The 27,911-nt window shown below is 36.2% G+C and overlaps 1 protein-coding gene across 3 annotated transcripts; it reads right to left on the reverse strand.

Moving 5' to 3' along the window:
- On the reverse strand, positions 1–27,600 carry LOC140794209 (U3 small nucleolar RNA-associated protein 21 homolog). Of its 3 annotated transcripts, none has more exons than XR_012110084.1 (20): positions 27,313–27,600; positions 26,660–26,687; positions 26,161–26,261; positions 25,399–25,602; positions 25,055–25,298; positions 18,663–18,838; positions 17,703–17,785; positions 16,025–16,097; positions 15,259–15,324; positions 15,124–15,166; positions 10,778–10,917; positions 10,364–10,576; positions 10,069–10,153; positions 9,703–9,997; positions 8,925–9,180; positions 8,527–8,749; positions 7,597–7,811; positions 2,667–2,822; positions 1,737–1,782; positions 478–617 (listed from the first exon to the last, which is right to left on the reverse strand). XR_012110084.1 is itself a non-coding variant. In XM_073146128.1 (19 exons), exons 1-18 carry the CDS (start codon positions 27,436–27,438, stop codon positions 2,673–2,675), a joined length of 2,721 nt encoding a protein of 906 aa, XP_073002229.1. In that variant the 5' UTR covers positions 27,439–27,600; the 3' UTR covers positions 1–617; positions 2,667–2,672. The 3 variants fall into 3 exon arrangements, 1 of the variants encoding a protein (XP_073002229.1); XR_012110085.1 differs by lacking the exon at positions 478–617 and adding an exon at positions 916–1,284; XM_073146128.1 differs by lacking the exon at positions 1,737–1,782 and having other exon boundaries at positions 1–617.
- Positions 27,601–27,911: the final 311 nt, after the last annotated feature.

Below are 27,911 nucleotides of genomic sequence, written 5' to 3' on the forward strand. Positions count from 1 at the left end.
TTTTTGAAAAAAAGAGAGATCTTCAGGTCTTTTAGTCAATAAATTTGCAATCAAATGGTCCACCACAAATTGCAAAAGAAAGAGCATACATAGTAGTACTTGACGAGCATAACTATACATAATTATATATACTTGAACTGCTTTGAACTTTTTGTCTCAATGCACTAGCTTTAATCTTCAGAAAAGAGGACAAAATCATGCAAGCAGCAATTTTCCCTTATGCTTGCTGCTCACCTCTACTTGTTTATGTTAATTTAGTAAAATCCTAACTGGGGTACCGTCCCCACTAAAAAAAAACGGGTGGCAGCAACTAATCGCCGATGCTGCACAATATTTCATCACCAGCTACTCAACTTCACATTTTTAATGATGATTTCAAAGGACTGCAAAATAGCTCTCCCCATTGATGATCTTTTCCAAGTCACTTGGAGATTACTATCAAATTCACCTCAAAAACTTGAATAGCCTTCAACTTCACTGCACTCTACTCTTAGCTCATACCATCACATGCAAAAGTCTATTAAGAACTGTTGGCATTTCAATCGACCGTCAAAGCTTTCAGCAAATGTATTTAAGCCCAAATTCCTGCATGGCTTTTCAGGAGATAAAGAGAAGCCCTAGAACAAGAAGCAACAGTAGTACAACATGGAGTTAGTATTTCTGCATTGTCATTGGTTCAGCAAGATTCCCCTTTGTGAAAAGAACAGAAGAAATAAATTTTTAAATGCAATATCAGATCCTAGAACAACCACAACAGTAGTATGAAAAGGAGTTACCATTCCCGAGTTGACTTAATGGTTCAGCAAGATTCCACTTTATGAAAAGGAAATGAACACAAAAGAAATAATTTTTTAAATGAAATATTTAAGAGAGTTCCCTATGAGAAAAATCATCAATATCCACACATTATACAGATTAAACAACAAATCTGGAACTTCAATACGTAACTATTTCATAGACCAATACATAAACTATCTTCAAATTCACTTAAACGAGTAGGAATGTTCAAGTAAAAGACAACGATATTAAAAGGTAGCTTGTGTTGTCAATTCTACACTGAAAATCCTATAGCGAGTTTCAACCAATACTCCTGAAACTTTCATTAGCTCGGGATGTTAAAACCCTCAAGCTTCATAAAGAAACTCCAATTCATGTTATGGAAACTTAAGCTGATACAACCAAACCCATTAGTCCCACTATTGAGTTTATTATGTGTTCTTTTCTCCCTCAGCTGCCTTTGGAAAGGCTTTCAAGTGTTGCAATCATTCTTCATACTGCCTTGGGCTGATACATTTAAAGTAACTGTTAATATATAGAAGAAACAACTATCATATGTATTATAAACTTGTGCAGACGCACAGATCGAGTATTAAGAAGCTTCCCTTTATGTTCCTTACTACGTTTCTTATTCAATAAATAAATGGTATGCCTTGGTATGCCACCCTTTCCTTGGGCAGGCTAATTTTCAGCTAATTCTTTTCTGGGGGAACTATTTGTTGCTAAATCTTGTATTGTTGTGTTAAAAATATCTTATCTTCATTATCAAATAAATTATTAATAGGAAAGAGAAAAGAAAATTAATTAGCATCATTATCTTCATATCAAATAATTATCTTATAGAACTGATGTCTGCACAAGTCAAAGTCATCCATCAACTTCAGCTTCATGAAGTATAAAAAACATGATTTACATGTACACCTAATTAAAAGTATGCCAAAAAAGAAGGCTGTAGCCACCTGGTCTGTTTTCTGGAAGCTTTGCTTGAAGACAGTCTCTCCATTCCTAAAAGATTTTATGTAAACACTAAGCATGTTGTGTTTTAATAAACTGCTATAAGGGAATATAAAATGAAATGTGGAGAATACTTGCTGAATTTATCTTGTGTAAATTTAGGTGATCAGAGCCATCAACTAAATTTTTTCATGATAAACCAATGATTAAAGATGCTCACCTCTCATTCAGAATTCACCAACATTATTGCATAGATAATAATTATAGGTTATAATGTAGTCATATTTAATGGATCAACATGTTAGACAATTAAGATGCGACATGCAAAAATCTGTGTAGCCAAGATGAGGATCCAGAGATAATTAAGCAGTGCACTAGAGAAGATAAACTAGAAGAATGTTTTTACATAAGTTAGGGGTAGCAAATATAGAGGATAAGTTGTATGAAGATTAATTTAGATGGCTTGGATAAGTTCAAAATAGACCATATAATGCAGCAATGCAGAGAAACAATTTTATTGGGCTAGAAAATTTCTCGAGGGAAGACCAAAAAAAATGTCAAAAGAAAAGAAAAGGAAAGATGATCAAACTTGATTTAAGAAAGAATACTTATCAAGTAAATGGAGGAAAAGGATCAATATAAATAACTACATATAGTTGGCTAGTTATCCATAGACAATCAAATGTACGTCTGCCCAAGAATCCCTACTTCCTACTAGCAACTCTTGCATTAAACAAACTTAAACATGAATGTGGAACCAGTGAGACTTGATCTGTTCTCTGTAGCAACCCCATCAGGCATAATATCAAAACTAGATGGAACTCTCATTTATCAAAATAACATCCGAGGTAATCATTTTAAAGTGTTTTAAAAAGCAAATAATTCTCAACATTAAATAATTGTGGTGCATAAGAAACTCTACATATGAAAGGCACCTGTTACTAAAACTGTGAATTGCTTAGAAATGTAACCATGCATCTTGCACTTTGAAACATTTTATCTATCTGCTGCCAAACCAAGCTTTGAACTTCTAGAAGTTGTGTCGCCTTCTCCTGTAAAATAGAATGGCGCCGCACTGTCTCACCATGTATCTGTTCCAAGACAGTAACATGATGTCAATTAGCAAGCAACCATAAAATCTTCTCTGTATATGATTGGAAAATCCAGAAGAATGATGCATTTTTATCACGCAGTTCCAAATTTCCAATACCATTAGAAAAGACAAGCAGAATAAAGAATGCATTATCATCATACAGTCAAGTCTTATACCAATTCCTCTTCTTCCCACCACTCCAACCCAACCCTTGCACCTAACCACTCACCCAGAAAAAGACAGATAAAGATGAAAGAAAAAAAAAGCGCTACAAAAAATAATCAGGAACCAAAAGAGATGTTTTTATAACTTAGAAGCGATAGTGCGGAGATACCCAATTTTTCAAAGGTCCTGATGGGTGCCTAAACATGTTCAGCAGGTAATTACTTTCTTTCGTCATGCCAATTGACAACAACAGGTTCACAGAGATTCTTCATCCCAAGTTTTCTGTACAAAATAATTCCTTCTGCAAGGTGATACTAAAAGAGGGCATCCTAACACCGCCGGCTCCGATCAATCCAGATGTATGTAGCCTTACCCCTATGGTTGGACAGGGTTTGTAACTCACATGCTACACCAAGTACTAGTTGTTATTATCATACAAAGTGATACCCTTTACCTGCAAGGTATATCCTAGAAATTTGAAACTCTTTGATCCATGGAGAGTGAAGACTCTCCATATGAGAGAAGTCATCATATTACAGCAATTCTTCTAAACTAGGAAGCTAACAGGCATATAAGATACTTGCTCATCCAAATCATGCTTTAAAATATATATGAAGTTCATATCAATGATGAACAGCACCTATATTCTTTAAGTTGTTAAACCTAAGTTGGGGAATCAGTTGTGAAGAGAAGAACTTCCTGCCATGGAAGGGGAAATAGATTAATTTGCATTCACCAACCCGAAAAAAAAGTTAACTACATCAATCTGATGTTTTTTTTTTTTTTTTTTTGCATGAGCTTCTTCAAACGTTAGCTTCATTCTTTTCTGTTATAAGGCATTCAAGAGCACAAGTGATCTGCAAGAGCAAGGTCCGGAGAAGCCAGAATGTAGTCCTTATCCTATTGTATAGAGGTTGTTCCTTGGCTCTTGGGTGCAAGAAGCCTTGCTATCACTCCAGAGTGAGGCCCTAAAGAGGATAATTTTGTTACCAAGGATAAAAGTACCAGGCAGCACAATCCATGCAGCCTGATATGTCTTCTGCACAGGAATTTGGCACAAGAAATAGGTCCTGGTACAGGAATCTATTGTGATATGTGCCACTGGAAACCAGTTTTGGATCGGGTGGCAATGATCCAGCTGTCCTTATATCAGCCAAGGGTGGCAGGAAAATAGAAGTAGGTGCCACCAACATTTGAATCCTTATTTGCTATAATAGGTTATTTCTCCAATGGACATCCTAAATCCTTATAGAGAACTTGATGGCCTTGAACTCACCTTTCTGATTAATATCTCATATTTACTTGGCCTATGTTTCACTTTGCTAATTCATCTTCCATCTTTTCTATAATCAATTAATAATTTGCGACTTTTACAATAAAGTCACTTGGCCTTTTGTGTGCAAACCCACGAAATTGTTGATCACCTGATCCTCATCAGTTCCCTCTATGATTTGCGTTTCCTGGTAAGTAAACTTAATAATGAAGTTAGATTGTGATATGAACCTGGTCTCGGAGGGTAGATCTAGGTTATTTGCAGAAATGGTTGTTGACCTATGTAGTCCTGGGAGAATATTTGCCAAACATTCGTACGACACCAGGAAAAAAATGAAACTAGACGGATTGGCTTCGTAAGGTTCCGATCTACATTTTTGGTATTCAAATCCTATTCAAATTGGCACTCCATCTAGGTCTAATCGGGATCTGATCTGGGATTGTGGGGTTGGAGATAATCCGTGGAGAAGGCTAATGCTATTTGGTGATGGAATTGGTGCAGCAAAGGTGACTAGGCTCTAGAAATGGATAATGAGGGCGTGGTGGTGGTGGTGGTGTGGTTGAGGGTGGTAGTCAGTGGCGAAGTTGGTGGCATGGAAGATAGGGCCTACAGTAGGGTGTTGGTGGCCAGTGGCAAAGGAGCATGGTGGTTGCATGGAAGAGATGGTGGCAGTTTGTGGTGTAGATGGAGATGGCATGGAGGATGACATTAGTCGCTAAGAAGAGAAGAGGGAGGAGTTGGTCGACCCTACAAGACTAGAGGGATTGACGGATGAAAGAGAGAGGGAGGGGCAACAGCCTAAGGAGAAAGAACGTGAGAGAGGAAGAGATTGAGGAGAGAGTTAGGAATAGAGACAAAATAGAATACTTCATTATCTCAATCACATCAAATTGTTTGGGATCATCAAAACTTATTAACCTACTTATTGACACAACCACCTTTTCATGTAACATCTCCTAGATATATAATTAAAGAAGAGTAGATACTAGCATGGAATGTTATTCTCCCGTATCACTTGAAAATAAGGTTAGTTCTCCAACTTCTTTCAAGAGTATCTCAAGATCCAACAACAATTTGAAGTAACAGAAAATAGTCAAAACACTGCCATGAATTGCCATCGATCAGCATGGCTTGATATGTATCATGCTAATGCATTACTAGCACCATTACATGGGGACTGGTGAGTATTGCACAACTCCCTCATGTCCCGTGCTAACACATGGCACTAATTTATTGAGCATATTTTACTTCAAAAAGAACAAGTTAGGGTCTCTTTCATCATTTTTTGATACCACTGTTTTTGAAACTTGATCAATATAAATTACATTTCAAATTTCAAAAAGCAAAGGGAAATTTTGATTTTTTTTTCCTAATTTTTTTCCTCAATTTGAAAAAGAAAAATGAAACAATTATAGAAAATCATCAAATTAGAATCTAATTGGTGTATGATTCAAGTAGAACTACAACTTTCAAGTAGATCTACCACTTTCCATGAGAAACTGTGTGTTACTCTAATATCTAGTGCTAAAAGACTTCAATTAGCTCCTAAAACCTATTTTAAGGCCCTAAAAAGGTTCAAATATTATTTAGAATATTATTAGTTACTCTAATACTATCTTTATTTTTTTATTGCTGAATTTTGTTTTCCTTCTATCTCTACATCTTATAATTTGCATCTCATATAGCGTAGGACCGTCAGGTTATTCCCTCTACATATCACAGTTTCATTGCATGTTTATTTGTGTGCATTTGATTCATACACAATAGGTCCGACTCCTAGGTTGTCCTACATCATCACTGATATCAGAGCCATTTAGGGTTGCATTACCACCCATTCTAGACAAACCTACAGGAGAGATATGGCCAAATATTGTACAGAATCTGTTGCATGATTTAATTCAGCAGGTTATTGTTAAAGAACTTAAGAAGCTATCTTTAGGGCAGACCCAAAAAGATCCTAGGAGTTACTAAAGAAGTCAAAATAATTACCAGTGTGTAAGAATTATCATTTTCTGAATAATTCCTTAATATCTGTTTCAAAATCCATGCATTGAGCATTTCGTAGGTTCTTCGTATCTTGAGATCTACACCTGACGATATGATGCTATAGTGCTTGGTGATACGTGTTATGATTCGACCACAAGGGTCGAGTCAGTTAAGTTGAGTCAAACTGAATCTAGTTGGTTGTTTCTGCTTATTGCTTTTAAAATTGAATTAAAGCAGTTAATCTGCATATGTAAGCCTAGTAGAGTGAATAGAGCTCGGCCCATTGTGTCTCTACTCCTATAAATAAGAGTAGTCATTGTCCATATGCTTTCATGAAATTAATATTGGTTTAGCCACTCTCTATCTCTCTTTTACCATTTTAATCGTAGCCATTTATTTTCTTGAGAGCAGATTTAATTTAGAAACTCTAATTCTACCTCCAAACCCTAGCCACCTTCTATCTCCACAAGTTATCCACTCATATGGCCGACCTCCACCGCCCTCCGACGACTGCCATAACGTCGGTTTACTAGTTTTTGTCCTGTTTCGACCCTTCTCCACTATTTCCTTCACATCTTTTTACCCCGATCTCAGAATCGCTCCATTACAAAGTCATTAGATCTACGATTCGCAAGGACCTCCCATAAAATTCTCAGATGTTTCCTGTGAACGGATTAGCCCAGATATTGTTCGTAACAATGCGATGCTACAATACTTGCAGTACGATGTTACATTGTCGAACGTCAAAAGAACAACGAAGAGTAAGAACAAGATAAGAGATAACCCGGATTCACTCCGAAGGATTTCACATTGCATGCGAGGAAATTGGAGAAAACTTTATTAGCTCTTCTTTATTTCAAGATCAATAATAATATCCCGTACAAGTAGGTTTGATTTCCTTAAATAAAAATTATAATTTTTAGGGATTTTTACAAATCACACCCAATATTTTACCTATTTTTCCAAATCACACCCTATATTGAAAAGGTTTTCAAGCTATGAGTGTTGAAATGTCTTTTTAAAGGAATGGCTGCAAACCTCATGGATTAGGAGTTGTAATACATTATAGAGATCAAACAATTCCATACTTCCTTATATGCATAGTGAGCAGGAGAAAATGGCCACACCAGATTTGGAGTAATGAAAAGGATGTGCTTTCCTCTAGATGTGATGTGACCAACATACCAGTATGTATCAAATCTTTATGCTGACAACTTCACGTTACTCTATAAGATCATTTCATAGGATCTCACATGATAACTGCTAATTGAAATTCTATTCACCCTACCTTTACTTCTGAGAGTTGAGAGTAACTGAAAGAAATAAGAGTGTCATCCAAATAACATACCTTAAGGAACAGCTTTATAACGGCTTGAATGAACTCAAAGTTATTCCTGAGAGAAAGTTCATGAATAAAGTAATCCAACAGTAATTCAATAGAATGCAATTCTGGCCTCTGCTTTACTTCCTCTAGATCATCATCATCAATTATCTGTAGCATGCGTAGTTCTATATCCAGAGTTGAGGGAGACAAATTTTTAATGTAGTCCGTGAATGCTGAAACTGCAATTCAATAGTTTGAATCCTTAAGAGTTAACAAGCATATCAAAAAGAATTTAAAATAAATGACAAAGCAAAGAGGGGAAAAAAATCTTAATCGCAACAGAATAGCATGCCATTCAATATTAGAAGTCCAAATGCTTTACTAAGGTGTTCTTCCTCATTAATGATGGAGGCAGATTTTTTTCTATGAAACTGTCATGCAAACATAATCACCAAATTAATGACCTGTGCACAAACCCAAATGTGGCAGAAAAAAATCAATACATTATACAAACATATATGGTGGAGAGGTAGACATATAATCAAAGATCCTGTAAATTAATAGAAAAGAAATTGTAGAATTAATATCTTCCACTGCGGAACTTTGGCCTCTGGCCCATCTCCTGTTCCTCAAAGTAATTTTTATATGAGTTCCAACATTCTTCATATAATAGAAACAAAGTCAAGAAGAAGGGTTTCTATGTACTATGATGTTCAGTAGGTGCAATCAGTAGCAAATAGCCCAGAAATAAAGTGCGTTCTAGTGAAGGAGATGAAATCTAACCAACAAGCACAGTAGATGAAACTAGAAAAAAGTCAATAATGAAAAGCATAAATGATTATGGATTTGAAATTACTCAAGTGATGGAAGAAGATAACCCTAAAACTTGTTGCATGTGATTCTCGTATGCATACTCATTATTATATTTGCAAACAAGCTAGAAAACATGCTTACAGTTCCTTTTGTCTCCACAGGACTGTAGAAGCAGAAGAAATCGTGAGGTTACATCAAACTTTCCATTATGATGCTTCACTTCAATAGTTTCGTCATCTTTGTCTTTGCTTACAACATCAGCATTAGGCTGAAATAATATTTCTCCGGATAGAGATGGAGTTGAGGGCAAGAAAAAAGGTGCCTTTTCTGGCTTCTTTGGCGGTTCGACTGGCTTATTACGAACCTGGGAGTTACAAATAATTGCAAAATAAACTAAATAAATATATCCAAAATAGCATATCAAGGCAGCAAGTAGACTACATAATCCATCACTAGGTCCGATTCATTTTTTAAAAATAATTATATTGAAACATCATAATGTCAAATAATTACACATTAACTTGAACAACAAAGCTAACCTTTATAATGTCTAAATTTGTCAAACTTTGCCACTGGCTCCTTGGAAGCAAGGAAAGCGTAATTAGATTAGGTATTTGGTGATCAGGATGCACAAGAGGAGAATTTTTTATTTGGTGCTGATCCACCAAAGGTTGGGTTGATTCCTCAAGGGATCCTTCTTTTGAAGAGATGGATGGCATTTCAACATTTCGAACATGTCCACCACTTGCATAATTTTCTATATTGGATGACCCTGAGAACATAGCCTGATTAACCCTGATGAATATTCAAAAACAAGATAGTGAGATTACAACACATAGATGGTTCCACTAAATTTAGAACTGGCTAGCCACAGAAAGAACTGTTCTTTGAGCAGGAAATAGCAAAAACAGAAATGCAGATCAACAATCTATCCTACAGAGTTTGCAACTCCGCTCCTAATTCCATACAGTACTTCCACAATATGAACAACATCACAAAGCATGTAATTTCATAACTATGATCCTGATTCCATTGACATACATATACAACATGAATATGCTCACAAAGCTAATCAGAATTTCAGGCATCCTTTAATTAGCATTTACCTTTTAGAACAAACTCCAAGGGCCAAACACTATATAATTGTTCATAATCCAATTGTGCAAACAGCTCAATGTATCATTGCACAGTAGTATACTACTGCTAGTCAATGAGACTTTAAGCTTTTATTTTTCCTAAAAGAGATAATGTCCAACAAAAAATAAGAATGCGACAAGAGAACTGATGTACTAATCAAGGAAATAAAACCAAGCTCACCAAAGATAGACGCCATTTTGATCAACATGAGTAGTTGCCAAAACATCCATAGAAGGAGATAGAGATACTGCTGTGATAGACACATCAACGCGTATTGCATCAATTTGTCTGGCCAATATGACATCCCAAATTCTAAGAGTTCCATCCATACTAGAAGAAAATAGCCACTTTCCATCCTCACTAAAACACAAATCAGTAATCCGGTCCGTATGACCCTCAAACTTACGAACCATCCGTAGAGCCACAACATCGAACAGACGAAGAACCATGTCATCTGCTACAGTTGCCAGAAGACCTGAAATAAAATAATGACCTTTTAATTCAACAGCTCCTTTGAAACAACAAGTATTAAAGGATGGGTCTTACCATTTGCTCTGTGATATACAAACTTAATAATGGAATGTCCTACATCCCATTTAGATTTCAGTTCACGACTTTTGAAATCCCACACCTACAACAGATATCAACTAATCATTGCGCTGAAAACTATGTGCACTGTCTGACACTTTTAAAGCACAAAATGAGAACAATTTGATACTACACTATAAATTCATTAAACAAGAAAATCTGGGATAATTCAAGCTACTCATGTAAAAGAAGTAAAGAGCAGGATGTTGTCATAAAAATTGGATATAAAACACTTGACAATCATAAACCAGACCTTGATATCACCATGGTATCCTGCACTTATCATGATGCTGTTGGTAGCATCACAAGAAACTCCAATCACTTCTCCACCATGTGCACATTGACTTTCCACAGAAGTATCAGTGTAAGTGCCTCGGCTGATTCCTGATTGGAGGTTAAATCTTTCAATCCAACCGCCCTCAGTGCCCAAGACAGCAAAATTACCACACGCACTTATTGCACACGTCTGTCATGCAACATAAAATATAATTGTATTAAAATCGTTAAACTACTGAAATCATAATATCACAGAGCTATGAATAAATGCTGACTGAGAAATATTCAAAATTTAAATCAATGGCCACCACAATTGAGACATACTCAAAAGTAATGAAACTTGAACTTTGAAATACAAAAGCAGAAGTTTAGAATCATAAGGTGTATATACCTTCACCGGTGTTTTGCTCTCTGCAGATGGAGTCAGAATATGCTCACCAAGAACAAAGTTCTGAAGTCGCCATACATATGCCTGTGAAGTATCCATATGACATGTAACCACATTGGCCCAATCACGCTCCCGTATTTCAGCTGTAATGCAGTAGATTACATCATTTGACTGAATTTATGTCATGTCAGTAAAAAATTTATTCACAACTCTGTATTTAATAATAATATACATTAAAAACAGAGGCGGTAAAAAGGAGATAGTACATTACACATCTACTGCATATCAGAGATTGAAGAAGTAAAATAGCATATAAATTGTCAAAACAAGTTGAAGAATCTGTTGAATCTTGTGTAACTATTACATGATATGGCTACAATTTTTAGAGTAGAAAACATTTGGTGAATCTTGACTGATATCTACATCTTTCACCTACTCAAACTTTTGACTAACCACATTGATAGACCAAGTCAATGACTATTACACTTAGTCTGTATCATGGATGGTCGTGCCGACCGGCACTTGGCATGGGGGTGTGCTCGGCATGCTCTATACCGACCGGCACTTGGCACAGGGTGTGCCAGTAGCACACGTCTATGCCGAGCCATGCCAATCCGGCATGGCTATGCATCGATTATTGTGCTATGTGAAGCCTTTTTTTAATTTTTTCTATTTTCATCAATAATTATCAAATCAACTGATCAATTGATCATTTAGAAGACTTAGATAAAATTGATGATGATGAGACTAGAGATAATAATGATAGTGACAGTGACAGTAATGGTGATGATAACGAGACTCAGTCTATAGATAGCTAAGCATTAAGAGAGATGCACCCACAGGATAATATGAGTTTATTATCATTACCATCATATCAATCACCTACCATAGCCGCAACACTATTATTAAACTCCATATCTACAATATGTATATGCTTATGGTGTAGATGTGCCTATGCCAGTCGTTTCCATGCATGTTTAATATTCATATCATATCATAGGAGAATTATAAAATTATTATTTGTATGAAGACTATGAGAGACATTACAATAAGCAATACTATTAGTTAATAAGTTTTAAAGAATATCGACAGTATTTAATATAATATTCTTATGTTATTCTCGTATCGACAAATGAAGTTTTTGATCCTCCTATGCCGATTATTTCCGTGCATGTTCAATATTCATATCATATTATAGGAGAATTATAAAATTATTATTTGTATGAAGACTATGAGAGACATTACAACAAGCAATACTATCAGTTCATAAATTTTGAAGAATATCAACAGTATTTAATGCAACATTCTCATGTTATTCTTGTGTTGGCAAATGAAGTTTTTGATCCTCCTTGTCATTCTACGTTCAACTAAATATTAGTTTTAATTATTAAACTATTATTAATTAATATTATATATTGAATGTTATTATGTGTGAATTATATTATAGAGTGTTCAATCATTAATATTAGTTTTTACGAATATCAATCATATTATATGTTGAATAATGTTTATATTTAACTATTACTTTATCTTTAATAAAATAAGTCATTTACAAAAATAATTTAAAGATAAAGTACTATAATGTAGGTTGCAATATATATATATATATATAAACCAAAAACCAAAGATTAACACACTGAAGACTCAAAAATATAAAAACATCTCTAAATATCACAAAAATTTTATTAAAAATATTATAAATGCGTGTCACTGGCACGTAAGGGGGTGCCACTAGTGGCACGGCCATCGTTGGTCTATATTACATTTTTACAAGGAATGTTAGTTCCTACGTTGAATACTTACCAACCTTATTGACTCATCAACTGATGTAAGCCTTGAATTTAGCAACTAGCACAATCAATAAGTTTGTTCCATACTTTCATGAGATCCGAATCATGTCAGTGCCTAGTATTTTTTCTTACTAGGTGTAGAACTGGTTAGCACAATAATGTCAGCTTCAGCTTTATAATCAAAACCTTCAACAAGACCATCTATAAGGATTTTTCAATCAAAAGGAGGCTCCCTAAGAGCAGATCAAACCCACTACATACATATAATTTTCATTGTTTTAGAAAACTTCTACCTTAATGCCTAGGCTCCTGCCTTGTAATATAACTAGGCCTTGCTTAGGCCCCATCTACATCACCACCTTAGCATATCAAATCATATTTTAATGTGTAGATTGACTTTGAATTCAAAATTATTGTACATGTGACGAATTAGTGGATACAAATATCTTACTATAATTCTTAAATCTTAATAAGAATGCACTAGTACGTTGATTAGATTGTATGTATTAATTTTAAATTCTTCTTTAACTATTATTTTTGTTATTTGTTTATATTTTAACTGTCTCAAATTCTAGGCTCCCGCCTAAGCTATTGCATAGTGCCTAGGTGCCACATGATCACTTGTCTACTCCTCTACCATCTACAATCTTTTAAAACCTTGATAAATCCATTTTGCCCCTCGACTAGCCCTACTGCTAGTGATACCTGATACTCTGATAATGATCCTCTTATGTCACTTACATGTCCAGCTCCAAGTCATCATATGAGATAACCATACCTTTTATGCTAGAGCATCTCATGTTCTCCCATTTTCCATCGACTTCATGAAGAACTAAGGGGAACCCTAATATTTCAATTCACAAATGTCGACATCATTTACTCAAATTGACTGGATAGTTCTTTTCGTTAACCTTTTCTTTTCTTTCTTCTTTTAGAAAGGTGAAGATCTAAGTGCAATTTAAGGACTTCTAGCAGTTAATAGATGGGATTTTGAATAATTCTCTAGATAAATGATTAGCAGTATCAAAGATACCTATGTAGAGGAAAAAAAGGAAAACATTATTTTTAGGTAACTACTGCAGCATAATATAGCAATTCAGTAACTAAAAAACCATCTAGCAATGTCAAATTTTTCAGGATGATGAAATAATTTTAATAAGTTGTGGTCCTGCTTTTTTGCAAAATATCTAGCACAGTATTTGACCAGTATGTCTACTTTGACAATGTGAGAAACTTAAAATAAAAAAATAATAGTGCCCTCTTGCTATGTGTGCGGTGTATTGAAAAGTGGCCGCAGGTTATGAGCGGTCACCCCACCGCCTAGCGCCTAGGCGGAAGGTAGACGCCAAGGCGGTCCAACATTTTTAATATAAAAAAAATTGCATATATATATATATATATGTATACACTAATATGCCATTTATAAAATTTTAATAGTGCAATTCACAACAATAAAAATAATATACAAATTTATAATTCACAAATATGTAAACATATTTCATTAACATCTTAATAATAAATTACCACGATCTAAAATAATATTGAATGCATTAATAGTTAGTGATTTCCAATATCAACATGAGAGCACGTGGTCTCTTTCTCACTAGTTAAAGCAGAGAGAAGACAAAAAGAAAAAAAAAAAGAAGAAGAAAACGATGAGGAGGAAAAGGAGAGAGGCAATCCACAACTTCAACAAAATCCTCATCTGGTTGCTACTGTCGTCCGCTTGACACCTTTACTTGCTGCTTGATGCCTTCGCTTGATGCTGTCACTTGCTGCCTCTGCTAGCCACCGCATGAGAGAGGATCGATTAAAAGAGAGCAACAATAGGATTTGGGTTTTTTTTTAATATAGTGGACTAGTGGTTAGTTACTAAATCCGCATCCGACTCGCTTCCAACCCGCTTCGATAGCTGGCGAGCCAAAGCACTGCCCGCTTTATCGGGCCGTCCAGCCCGCCTAGCGCCTTTTAGCACCTAGGCGACCCACAATGGCAGCTGGCTGCCAAAATCGATTTTCAGAACATTGTATGTTTGAGTAAAGGATATGTGCATCTTTAACAAACAAGAAAAGGATATAAGCATCTATAAGGTCAACCAAAAGATGGCAACAACTTGGCTAGTTACAATAAGTGAGAAATTATTTAGCCTAATGCATTTAGTCATTTACATTTCTCAATCATTTATTTTCCTGCAATGACATATGGAATATACTTCGAGTCACTAGGGCTGGAGAAACAACAGTGTTGCCGCATGATAATAACATCTTACTAGAGTGGGAGCACAATTATACTACATTATATTCACTGGCCGGCACCTGATTGGCATTGTAAAGTGCCAACAGTCACAAACCTAATAGGTGGATAATGAGAGAGAAAAAAAATCCTACATGATCACATACTAGATTAATTTCCTAGAGGTGCACAAATGGAAAAGACCAGCACTTCTAGCTAGGATCCAGAAAAAGTAGATAGGAGTGGTCATTGACTCATCTTAGAAGTCTGGATATGTGCACTGATATTTATTACAATGAAAAACGTTAATCAAGATAAAATCTTTACCACAATCAAATGCAATGACAGGCTTTAGCTTGATCTCTTCTTCCTGCACAGCAGTAGACAGAACAAATACAGATGAGTGGAAGTTCTCTTTTAGTCAGCATGCATATAAGTAGGCAATATAGAGTATTTAATTACCTTTGCTCTAAGTTTCTTAGCTCTTTTAGTCACATGCCGCTGAGATAGCTCTCTACTTTGTTTATCCTGCTCAACATTCACGACGTTAAGCAATTTATGGGCAAACTTCTTTCTAGGATTTAACACACTCGTTAGAGAGAAAGGTAAACTGGCATGTACTAAAACCATTTTCTCAAGAGAATTCAATCATCTTTTGGACTTTTTGACCTAAGTAATATTTCGGCTGTCAAGCCATGAAAGAAGACAAATGATTTTATACCCATTTTAGATCAACTAACTCAATGAAAAATGCATTTACTCTTTTCAAAAGAATTAGCATCTTATTATATCTCCATTCTCTAGCATATTTTATACATCATACTTATGTAGGATGTATAACATATATTCCAGTCCTCTTGCTAATCAGCATCTTCTAATTTCAACAATGCAAAATGTATCACACAGGGGCTTTCAAAAAGCTGAAACATATGAATAGATTCTCCAGACAGCTTTTTCAGAAAACTAAATATCAATGTGCTCTCTGACTGCATCTTTAACATTTCAGTCCCTTAAAAATTAACTTGAATCCATTATATGTCACTACAACAGAAGTGTTGATAACTCTCAGAGGTGGAGTGTACTGACAAGTAGTCCATAAGGCCAGAATTTTCAATACGATATTCAATAAATAAACAGCTCGCAGGAATATCTTGTTTAGTTACATATACAATCATACATAGCTCGGCATAAAAGAAGAAAAGTATAAGGGACAATAACAGTGATGTACCTGGATGATAGAGAAAAGACGAAATGCACGGTCTTGACCAGCAGACAAGATGTATCTCCCATTACCGTAGAATCTATTAGAACATAAATTTAATAATTAATAACTTTATGATAAGATAACAACAACTAGAGCCAATTGTTGGTAACATTACTGTCAACATAATAACAATCAAGCAACCCTGACATTTCCCATCTAAAATATAACAAGAATTTCAGGATGCTCAACTAGTCAAATCCAAATAGGCAAACTTGCTGATAACAAAAAGTATGAAAACCAAGGTTCCAAGTATCGGAATCGGGATCGGAATAGGCTGTCTGAAAAAACGATACGTATCAATCGTATCGACGGTATCGACCTGTATTTTAAAATAATTTTTAAAATACAGAAAAAAAGTTAATTTAATAAGATATAAATATAAATTATTTATATATAAAGTCTAAAAACTAAAAACTAAATATTATTTTCTCAATTTCTATTTCTCCCCCTTTTTACTGCTCACTCTCTCTCTCCCACATAAATTAAAAACAATTCTTACTCTCCCACTAATTCCCTCCCTTATCAAACTCTATCTCACTAACTCTCTCTTATCAAACTCTCTCTCACTAACTCTCTCTTATCAAACTCTCTCTCACTAACTCTCTCTTATCAAACTCTCTCTCACTAACTCTCTCTCACTAACTCTCTCTTATCAAACTCTATCTCTCTCTAACTCTCTCTTATCAAACTCTCTCCCTAATTAACTCTCTCTCCCACTAACTCTCTCTCTCTCTCTCCTACTAACTCTCTCCCTCACCCACTACCACCTCTTTCCCTCTTTAACATATTTTTTTAATTTTTATATTTTCTCCACGTCTCTCTCCTCTTCCCCCCCCCCCCCCACCCCCCCTCTTCTTCCTCTCCTTCTTATTGCTGCAACCCACAAACTCTCTCTTTCTCCCTCTCTTTCTTTTTTTCCCTCTCTTTCCCTCTCTCTTGCTCCATCTCTTTCTCTCTCTTTCCCTCTCTCTCTTCCCCCTCTCTTGCTCCCTCTCTTTCTCTCTCTTTCCCCTTTCTTTCTCTCTTACTCATGTTCGTGTCAGGCGGGATGGGCCGTATCGGTCGATCCCAACCCGATACGAATCGGGTATCGGCCGATCCAACCAATACCCGACCGAAACCAATCAATAGATTGGTTTCGGCCCGGCATCGGCCGAAACAAGGAACCATGATGAAAACCATCTGCATCAAGAACTCTGAAGTAAAGAAAGAACGAACAATCTTTCATTGCTTCATAGCAGACGTCCTGGTTTTACAGTCTCAGACCATAGTTATCTCAACAATACATAGAATCTTTGAGACCACATGCCTCTTGCTCTAGGCCCTTCTTGTCCATCAATTACAAAGTTACATACAGCAATAAATGTGCAAATAAGTTTGCAAAATGGCCTACTGATTCGAAAACTGTGAAGACGGAAATGAGGAGTCACCAAATCACTCATTAAAGTCCAGTATCATTAATGTTATGAGAGGCCAAGGAGAAAGTATAGTAATTTGTCAGCACCAGTTTGGCTCAAATTGCACCACAAGGACCACAACAGTGCAGCATATTCTTAATTGACCACTATCTTTGAAAGGTAAATCAATTTATGTTAACTAAAATCATGTGCAAGAAGAGAGTGAGTGGAATTATTTACTTCACCTCACACATAGAGGAGGAGCACTGTGGCCACTTCGGAAACGTAAAAGACGAGCCTCTCCATCAATATTATCAAAAATCCACATCTAGAAGAAAAGGACAACAGATTATGTAACAATAACATAAAATCCATGTGCTAAATCAAATAAAACTGAACACAAGATGCTACTAACCTAAAGACAGCTTAGTGCCAAAAATTCTGAAATAAACAGAATGCTTTATGAAGGTAAGAAAGAAATGCCTATTTAAAATTAAATGGAGAATATAAAATGCCATTTAGTATAGAACATAGATACACTTAATAGACATTGACTTTATTTTAATTGATAAGATGAAATGAAGATGTAAATCAACCAGTAACAAAAGTCAAGCAAATAAAACATTTGAACATCTCATGCTACATCTAAAGTACAACAAAAATTTCAAGGAAAAAAACAACAGGCTGTGAGAACAATTGTAAGGGGGTTCCAATTTGATGCTAACATTGTAAGTTCATGATTTATGGTTCTAAGAAAATTAGTGAAATACTTTTGAATCATAATTATGCGGAAAAAATTCAAATGCTAACTATCTTGTACAGAAGCATTTATGGTTTCAAGCACATTACTGGCCTAACTACAAGCAGGAATGGGAACATCAGAGGATCACATCCTCCTAGAGAAACATCAGTACCTTTCTCAAAGCTGGGGAAGAAAAGACAAGACTAATGTTACTATAATAATGCAAAGAGACGAATGAAAACTGTTGAATGCCCTTTGGGGGGGAGTGAAGAAACAGCCATACAGCTATTTCTAACATATATGATTCCCAGTAAATGAGAGAATGCAACCAATCAAATTACCAAATAACAAGCCAACCTTCAGTTGGTTATTACAAGATGATACAAGCCTACAAACTAAACCTCAAACTAGCATCATTAACAAAACATAATTGATTATCAAACACTATAAAGCTAGTTCTTACTTTTATTGAATTATCTGCTGCAGAGCTCATAAGCACAGGTTCATTGGCAAAAAAATGTAGTGATATTATTGGACCATCATGAGCTTCTCTAATGACAGATTGAAGCCTTCTCTTCTCAAGATTCCATATGCTAATAACACCTGAGGAACCCCCAGAAGCTAGAAGTGGCTGTCCATCTGGTATAGCAAAAGAACATACAGAATTAAAGCATGATCATCAATAGATTATGAGATATTTTTGGTAAGAGCTAAAACAAGAAAAATGAAATCCTATCAAGTAGCAAAATTATAAAAAACAATTTGGTTTCATGATAAAATTTAGTGTAAACTCGTATGATTTGGCCCAATTTCAACTTTAGTCGTTAACGTGGATGTAAAAAGACTTAGTTAGCTCCACAGAAACACAATCTGATTTGAGAATGACAGGGTTCTGGTCATCTAGAAGCTTACTTATGGAAAATATTGGTGCACCAATGAACCACATTGATGCCAGAATTTGCACTATTAATTTTAGATGTAAAATCTAATAATTGCAACTTGGTGTATTCCAAAGAGGGCCAAGCACTCAAATTTGAAGTATAAAGAGTTAGTTGAAATTGGGCTAAACCAACTTGCCCTAAATTTTAACTTATCTTTAAATGTTTTGAAAATCGAAAGCTAGAAGATTGCCTTAATACTTATCAAGATAAACTTGCAGCAGTTATATCTTAATACAGGTTTATCAAAGATGGAGGAGCAACAAGTTTGTCAACCATAAGTCCAAGGCTCCCAGCTATCCAAAAGATCAAGATAATTTCTGGGTTAGTATTCACAATAGAATATTAACAAGAAAACCTTCAAGACTGGAATCAGAAGGTCATTGTGTATTGTGTATAACTGTATACACAAATCTGAGAATGTGAATCACCTTTTTCTTGAATTTATATGGCAAAAAGTCATACTGGAAAACATTTCCTATTAGAGTTCAAAGCTGAAAAGTATCATGCAGCAATTTTCTTGTCCAAAAAGAGTGGAACGATTATATGACCGAGAGGGAAAACAAAAGGCATCAGAGTTACTTGTTATGTTTACTGTTATATCTGGCTGGAAAGGAATAAAGGTAATTCTCCTTTAAAGACCTCCATAATATTAGATTTTGATTAATATAAAAGAATTAAATTGATATTTATTCAAAACAGTAGAAAAATATTGCCCACTATACTATCGTTAGGAGTTAGGACTTCTTTAATCATAATATTAATCAATTTTTTAGAAGAGACTGAAGTACAGAAGAAGAAACAGAGATGATTCTGAAGGAAAGCTGAAGGAGACGAATATGAATTTTTTTAATTTATATTTTTCTGTATCAGAGAGTGGATCCAACCTTTTGGTGCTCTTGGCCTACCTTTAGAAAAGAGAAAGAAACCTCTATTGTACAACATTCCTCTGATAGGAGGAAAAGTTTCAACTATACTGGTCATCAATTATCACATCCTTATGAAGCTCCTAGAAGTACACTTTTGAGCTGCCTCACAAAAAGACAAGGTCCTTGTTTACCAGTAAAACTCTTTTAGCAAGATAAGGATTTTATAACAAATAGTGATTGCACCAGATTCAGTCATTAGTTGACTACTACTATATGGTATAAGCACTTATGCAGAGTAAAAAAGGAAAGCAAATGTGATTCCCCACAACAAACAGTCAGAAAGCTGAAAATTTTCACATATAACAGAAGAGTCACTCTAAACTTTGAACTGCTTTTACATGATAGAGGGCATCGGTCAGAAAAATATTCCCTCCTAAGACTGTTAGGGTATGTTTGGGCACAGAAGTATCCCATGGGAATGCACACAGGAATTAAGCTTTACTAAGGAATTTCAACAGGGAAAGAAATATTTCATATCTGAGCTATTTCAAAAGCAACTTATGGGACAAATTTAATATAGAAAAAGGCAGTTCCTTGAGGGAAATGATCCAGTATTTGATAGGCTATTTTTTTCTGAATTTCATATGCAAACCTGTCCCCAAATCACAGAGTAGCTGTCCCATCATTACTACTATTATCTTCCCTCTTTTCCATTGCCAATAAAAAGTAATAGAAGGGAAGGGGGCCGAGGTCATAAGGAAGGGGGCAGCAGTTGGAAATAAGAGAAAGAGGCAACTGATGAATTGAGGGCATCTTTGGACCAAGGTGGTGGCATGCAAAGACAAGGAAGGGAGAGAGAGAGAGAGTCATTGATTTGGTCAATGGCATGCTGAGGAAAGCATTGACAGGAACAGATATGAGAAGGAAGAGAGAAATGAGAGAAATTAAGGTGGTTGGGGTGTAACACCCGAAAATTTAAATTAAAAAAAAAAAAACCCTGACGCACGCCCGCCACCCTCCCGTCCTTCTCCTTTCTTCTTCTTCCTCTTCCCTTGCCGTGCACGCCACCTTCCCCACCTCCATTAATCCCCATCTCCCCCTCCCCCACCGCACCATTTCTTCTCCACCTCACCAACTCTCTCTCCCTCTTCTCTCTCTCAGGTTGCCAATGCCGGAGCCAACGAGTCTACCGCGCGACCCCCCCTGGTAAACCTTTTCTTTTGTTATTGTCGTTGATTCTCTTTCTTCCCGGTACTCACCCCTTACGACCGCGTGGCTACGCCGCCGGCGCCGTCGATTGCAATAGTCACCGCGCCCCCCTCCCCTCCCCCCCCCCCCAACCATTTCCTCCCCTTCCCTCCGACAAGCTACCCACCCTGGGTGAGGGCCGCGGGCTGCCAATCGCCGACGTCAAGGGCGGGCTGCTAGCGGCGTGGGCTAACGACAACACCGGGCCCTTCTCTCCCCTCCCTTTGTCTCCTTCCCTTAGAATGGAAGAGCATGCGAGGGCGGGGGTTAAACGAAGAGCATGCGAGGGTGGGGGGTTGTTTAACCCCCACCCATACCGTTGCTGGGCTGCGGCTTAGACCGCAGCCCATAAGACTTGTGGGATGTGGTCTGAACTGCAGCCCATAAGGCTAAACGGGATACGGTTCAGACCACAGCCCATGAACCTGCAAGGCCTATGGGCTGCGGTCTGAACCGCAGCCCATGGAGCCCATGGGTTGCAGTTTGGACTGCAGCCCACGAGCTATTTCCTCCCTACCTACTGAGTTGGGCTTGGGGCCAACCCAATACCCCCAGCCTAGCCCATTTGGGGGCCATTTGGGGGCCATTTGGACCTTATAACCCTGTTTATCTACTTCCACTTGATTAATTAGCCTAACTACCCCATAATGATAATTTATTATCATGTAAATTTTAGGATAACATAAAACTCACCCTAGGAGACTCTTGACTCATGTATATTCCTAAACATAAATTCTCTAATAAGGAAATTTATTCTATTAATTCGTTAATCTTACGTATAGCCTTACTTGCGTGAATTAATAGAATTGATACTGCGTGAAGAGAATTTTGAGATTCCAAAGGAGCCGGCTAGCTGACGAGATTTAATGTACTGTGGAGACCCCCTAGGCGAGTAGAGTTTATACAAGTCTAGAATAATGTAGTTACAGTTATTATACCTTCCATGACACTATAGGAAATGTCAGTATTAATACATACATTTAGTGTACCATGATATATCTTGACATGTGCAGTTATTGATAATTTACTCATCATGATATTATGACAATGTTAGCATATGCATTAATGTAACGGTGGCTCTACATGTATCCTGTACAATAAATTCTTGCATAAATATCTGTTGTGAATATAGAATGTAACGATCATGATGACTATGACATTACTTATACACTCATGGACACCGCACCACTTCCACCTATCATTAATGGTCAGGTTCTGACTAGGCAGTACCCCTACTTACTCAGCCCGGAGTTAAACGTAGAGTGTATCATATATGACTATTATTAGCGGCCCACACCTAAGGTCGAGAGCCTATGTGGCATTCAAGTAATTATACTGCACAATCAGAACTAGATTATGATGATAGAAGAACATGATTGTGAGGCGGAGATATATCTCTAGCGGTACCCGACGACGCAGGGTTAGGGCATCCGTTGATGAGCCGAGGGCTCCCGATTCTCCCGCTAAGGACGGTGATGATTTAGAGAAAGTGAGATATGGGCTTACGACCGAGGTTCTTAGTCTGATGGCCACAGACAACCGGTCACATCTAGTGTCACCATACATGTGTAGGTGGCATTACCACTAGATATGCATATATCCCCCCTCGATATATGAGATGATGGATGGTTATGTGATGGATAATTTTCTTGAGAGTATCTACCATGTGTAGTGAATAGCTCGGTGAGCTATGATAAAACATGATTAATGCCTTGATGAGCATAAGATGACTGAACTACTCTTTTATTGCTATGCATAACATGTACACACTATAATTGAGATTTGTATGAATAAAAGATTGTCTCAAGCATGATGTCTGTGTGGGCTTATCCTAATACGTTTAGAAATTGGCATGTTCTAGGATAGTTACATGTAGTCCTTATTTATTGCATTGATTTAATAACTCATGGTAGGTCATTTAAACAAGCGTATAGTTATTGCTAGCAATTATAGGCATGCATTGGATATGCACCTGCGATTTCATTGTGATAGATTGTATGGATCCTACTCGCTGGGCTATGTGCTCACCACCTCTTTGTGGCATCATTTCAGAGCTAGCAGATGCAGGTGCGGGTAGCGAGAAATAGCTACCTTTTTATTTCAGTATGTATATTAGTTGTATTAAGCCCCTGTGAGGGCGTTATGATTGACGTTGTATTTTGGATATGTATCTTAAAGGCTTGTTTTGGCCTGTGGAACTTGTATCCGGACTCTTATGGTTGAATTTATTTATAGTATGAACTTGTGCTGCTATGTGCCTTGTGGAATCCTATTACTGACAGATTATGTGATGCACCATGTGGGGGGGATTTACCCACGCAGTTTACACGTGTATTTGGAGGTTTTGGTGTTTTATGGGGCCTCGTGCAGGAGGTTGGTGCCAGGAGACAACAAGGGAGATGGTGACAAAGTGATGCAAATCTAGTATGAATGCAATGTTTTGGAGAACAATCAATCCAAACAAGTAACTAAAGTAAAATATAGTAAGCAATAATTGATAAAAAGTTAATTAATTAAAAGGATCACTACTAGATGGAAGGAGAGAAAACCACTCAGATAAGGCAGTAGCTTCCTCAACTTTCAAATAGGTACGTTGATAGTAGAAAGGCCTAAAATATGGTGTAAGGAAAGACTTTATAGTTTAGGTTTACCAATAAATGGAATAGTATTGCTTTTACTATGAAAATCAAGTCCTCCTCTTCACGTCCGAGCACTCAAAGATTCTCTTTCACTACTGGAGTCTTTTGGACAGCAGCAATAACCAACGAAAAAGTAGAGGTTGAAGAAGAAGAGAGGTTTAGAGAGGAAGTAGAAGAGATTAGAGAAGGATCTTAAGACAGAGTAGGAGAAAGGGAGAGAAAGAAAGAGAGAGAGAGAAGAAGAAGAAGAAGACCACAGTGGAGAAAGTGAGAGATCTCAAATAAATCTTATTCCAACTTGTCTTTGTTTCTCATGCAATAACCCTTAAATAGGTTAACCATTTTAATTCTAGCTGATTCTAATAGAAACTTATTTCCTAATAGGACTCTAATTGATCATCTTACCTAAATTGATTGATCCAATTTAGGTAATAAATCAATGTGGACACTCCCCACATATGAGTTTACCATAACTATCAATTGAGATTCTATTAGGAATTCATTTCCTAATAGGATCCTAATTGATTAAACCTTACCTAAATTGACTAACCCAATTTAGGTAATAACTCAATACGGACATCCCCCGCATATAGGCTACCATATCTGTCAATTGACTAATTCAATTGATTATTTGAATTAAAAAACAACAATTAGACCAAAATTGGACTCGAGTAACTCTATTTTGGTCAAATTGAAGATGGTGCCCACATCACAAAGTTGGTTGAGGCCTCATGGAGGAGGCTGGTAAAAGATGAGACAAGAGAATGAGAAGAAAACAGAAGGTGGTCTAGGGCATTGTTGGTACCTTTTTCTTGTAACTGTTCCTTTTGTGTATCCAATTTTAATAGGAGTATAGGACAAAAAGTTCCCATAAGAACTTCTCCTGCAGTACTCTTTAATTGAGTGACCTGGATCTTATGTTCTCTTTCCCCAATAGGAAACTTTGGCTCTACTCCCAAACAGGCCCTTACCAAATATTAGGAGTAGAGAATGCGCAGGAACATAGAAAATCCAGTATATTTAGCAAGAAACCAGATACGAGATCACAGACAAAAAATTAGACAAAACTGAAAAAAAAAGTGTGCAGATAGGAAAAAAACTGTGCATGGTCAACATACCAAGAATTTGTCCTTCTGAGAATGCATCAGATGAAGGTAATACCTGTTCTAAATGATAAGGCTGTCACATCACCACGAGCAGAATGTGTGAATGTAACTAATTCTTCATCATAGCGAACATTATGAACATGGATTGTTCCATCAGAACAACCAATTGCAACTACATCCAATGCAGGTGAGGCCACACAACAACGTACAGACGAATTCCATCCTTTAAATTCATAAAGCTTTTTCTTAGTGCTGATGTTCCACAACTGCAATCGACCTTCATTACTACCAACAATTACCTGATTTTTTCATAACCTTCAGTTAGTATTCTTACCAAGCAATAGTGTGTAAGTGTAAGAATAATCAGTGAACTCTGGATGTCAATAGAACTGCACCTACCTTGTTCAGATAAGTATCTGGATGCATTATACAGCTTGGAGAAAAATTGTCGTCTAACTGTATATGCCCAACTGGTTCAGGGTTAGGCTCCACTCCTTTGAAAGCCCATAGGAACATATTACCTTTGATGTCCAAGCTTATGACATGTTCACCAAACAAGAATAACAAATAGATTTTTTCTTCATGTTTGCTCCATGTGGCTACCTAATTTAAAGTTGACTAATCATATTAAGAGATAAATGGAGAATAACTAAAAAAAATAGCATTCAAAATTGAAAAAAAATACAAATGAAAGGAAATATCCACAGAAATATGATTAAAATATTCCTTTTAAGTTTTAAGGTTCAATGCTGGATGTGTTTCTTAATTGTGCAAAGTAAAATATCAAGTGTCCAAGTAACAGAAAATAATATAGTGACATCTTAATATCAATATGTTCATTCTTAATGTGATGATTATGGCAGATTTTAAGCAAAATAAAGGGTTACACTAATATTCTGAAGAATGAATAACTACATTTTCTACTAATATCTCCTCATGTTCCTTAATTTTGCATCTCTTTTCCCTTTTAAATTGATCTCCTTCTAAAGTTCTACAATAACTGAACTAGCAACAACTTTAGCACATAAGCACTCTGCAGTCTGCATGTAGAACTTCTGCATAGTTCTAAACTAGAATTTGTATAGCAAGTAACATGGAGGATGGGAAATCTCCATCAATACAACATAAATCTAGTTTGGAAAGTAGGATGGTCTAGCAAACCTGTTGAGTACGTTTAAACACTCCAACATCACTTCCATATGCAGCAAAAGTATAATCCTTGAAGGACGCAAGAGCTCGGATCTTCTTCGGCAGTTGAGGTCCTTTAAAGATATTAGATGTACATTTTAAGCAACATAGAAAAAAAAAAAGTAAGTAGATAATAGCAAGGTGACAGCAAAAGATATATAATCAGGTTTAAGTATACTAAATCAGTTAATTACGAGGCATAGAGAAGAGATACCAAAGAAAATCAGGAAATGGAAATAAAAACTAAAATATCCCCATTAATTTTATTAAAGTTACTAACTAGCATATAACTGAAATACACTAATTAGTATTATCCTCTAGTCATCCAATAAGAAGAACAGATAACGTTCTCAGTTTTCCTAAAGTATTACAATTTAGATATCCAATATTATCAACATTGCTCAAGAAGAAAGGATGAAGGTCCAATGGAAACAAAGGATGAAAATAATTTCAAAGGAAGATCAGGACTTACCAGCAAGAACCAAGGTAAGTTTAGCACACTGCAAAGGAAGAAGAAAAATCAATAATTTTCAAAGAAAAAGCAAACGAATCAGTTTTGCACAATTTGCAATACCAACCTTGTAGTTGTATACTAACATATTATGGTACATTGGCGTGGCATGAGCATTACAGAGCTCTAAGAATAAGTTTTCTTTTAGTAAATTATTAATTAAAAAAGAAGATAATTGAGCAATTATCCACTGAAAGGAAATCAAAGAAAGCAATCCTATCAATGACAATTTATAATATATAATATTTTATCAATTGACAGTGAAACAAGAACAAGAATACAGATGTCAATACGATCCCCCTAGTATGGCAAATCTTGAAAAACAAGAACATACATATAAGCAAAGAATATGCAGTATATTATAAATCATGGACATAAAAGTGCTTTCTTTTAACTCTGCCATATCAAAATAGAAATTTTCGACTATATGTGACGCAGCTTTCTTTTTTAAGTACCAAATATGACATCTTTCTAGCATAAAGATCACTGCCCAACTAGAAACAGAACAAATAAATCACAAGCAAACACGTATATCATCAGACGACCTCCAAAATCAAGGCTTTCTGAATAAAAGCACGCATGTAGAATCAAGGGTAAGAGGCAAGGAGGCTTACATCGTAGATTTGCCACGCCTTGCCGATGCTGACGGTGACGAAGGTCTCAGTGCCGAGCCTTTGGACAGAGAAGGGGGCGGCGGCAGTGATGTAGCCGATTGCGCGGTAGGGTTCGAAGATTCCCATTAATGCTTCGTTTCTATTAGGGTTTCACTCCCCTCGTCCTTTGAACGGCGGTAGCAGCTGCTCTAAGCTCTCTTCTCTCCTCAACACTTCCCTTCTCCTTGGCCGCCACCACGTTCTTTTTATTTCTTCGTTGGGGTTTTGGTTGAATCGGACATCTCGACCAGGGTTTATAAATTAAACTAGAATTACAAATAACACCCTGCGTGTTGACTCTATTATTATTTACAAATATAACCCTCTAATACCACTGGCATTTGAATATTTGATAGTAGCTATACTCACCTTACCCTTTTGTCATTATATTCAAACTAAAATTATTAATTTGTCATTATATCTAATTAATCTACTAATCGAATGTTAGAAATACTTATTAGAGACAAAGATATAATTGGATAAATTTTTTAATATATTTAAAATAATACCAATTAAATTTTGAATGACAAAATATTCAATATACTCGTATGCTCAAAATC

This window comes from Typha latifolia, chromosome 8 (genome assembly GCF_019914945.1).
Source record: "Typha latifolia isolate L0001 chromosome 8, TyphaL0001v2, whole genome shotgun sequence".
Taxonomy (NCBI): Eukaryota; Viridiplantae; Streptophyta; class Magnoliopsida; order Poales; family Typhaceae; genus Typha; species Typha latifolia.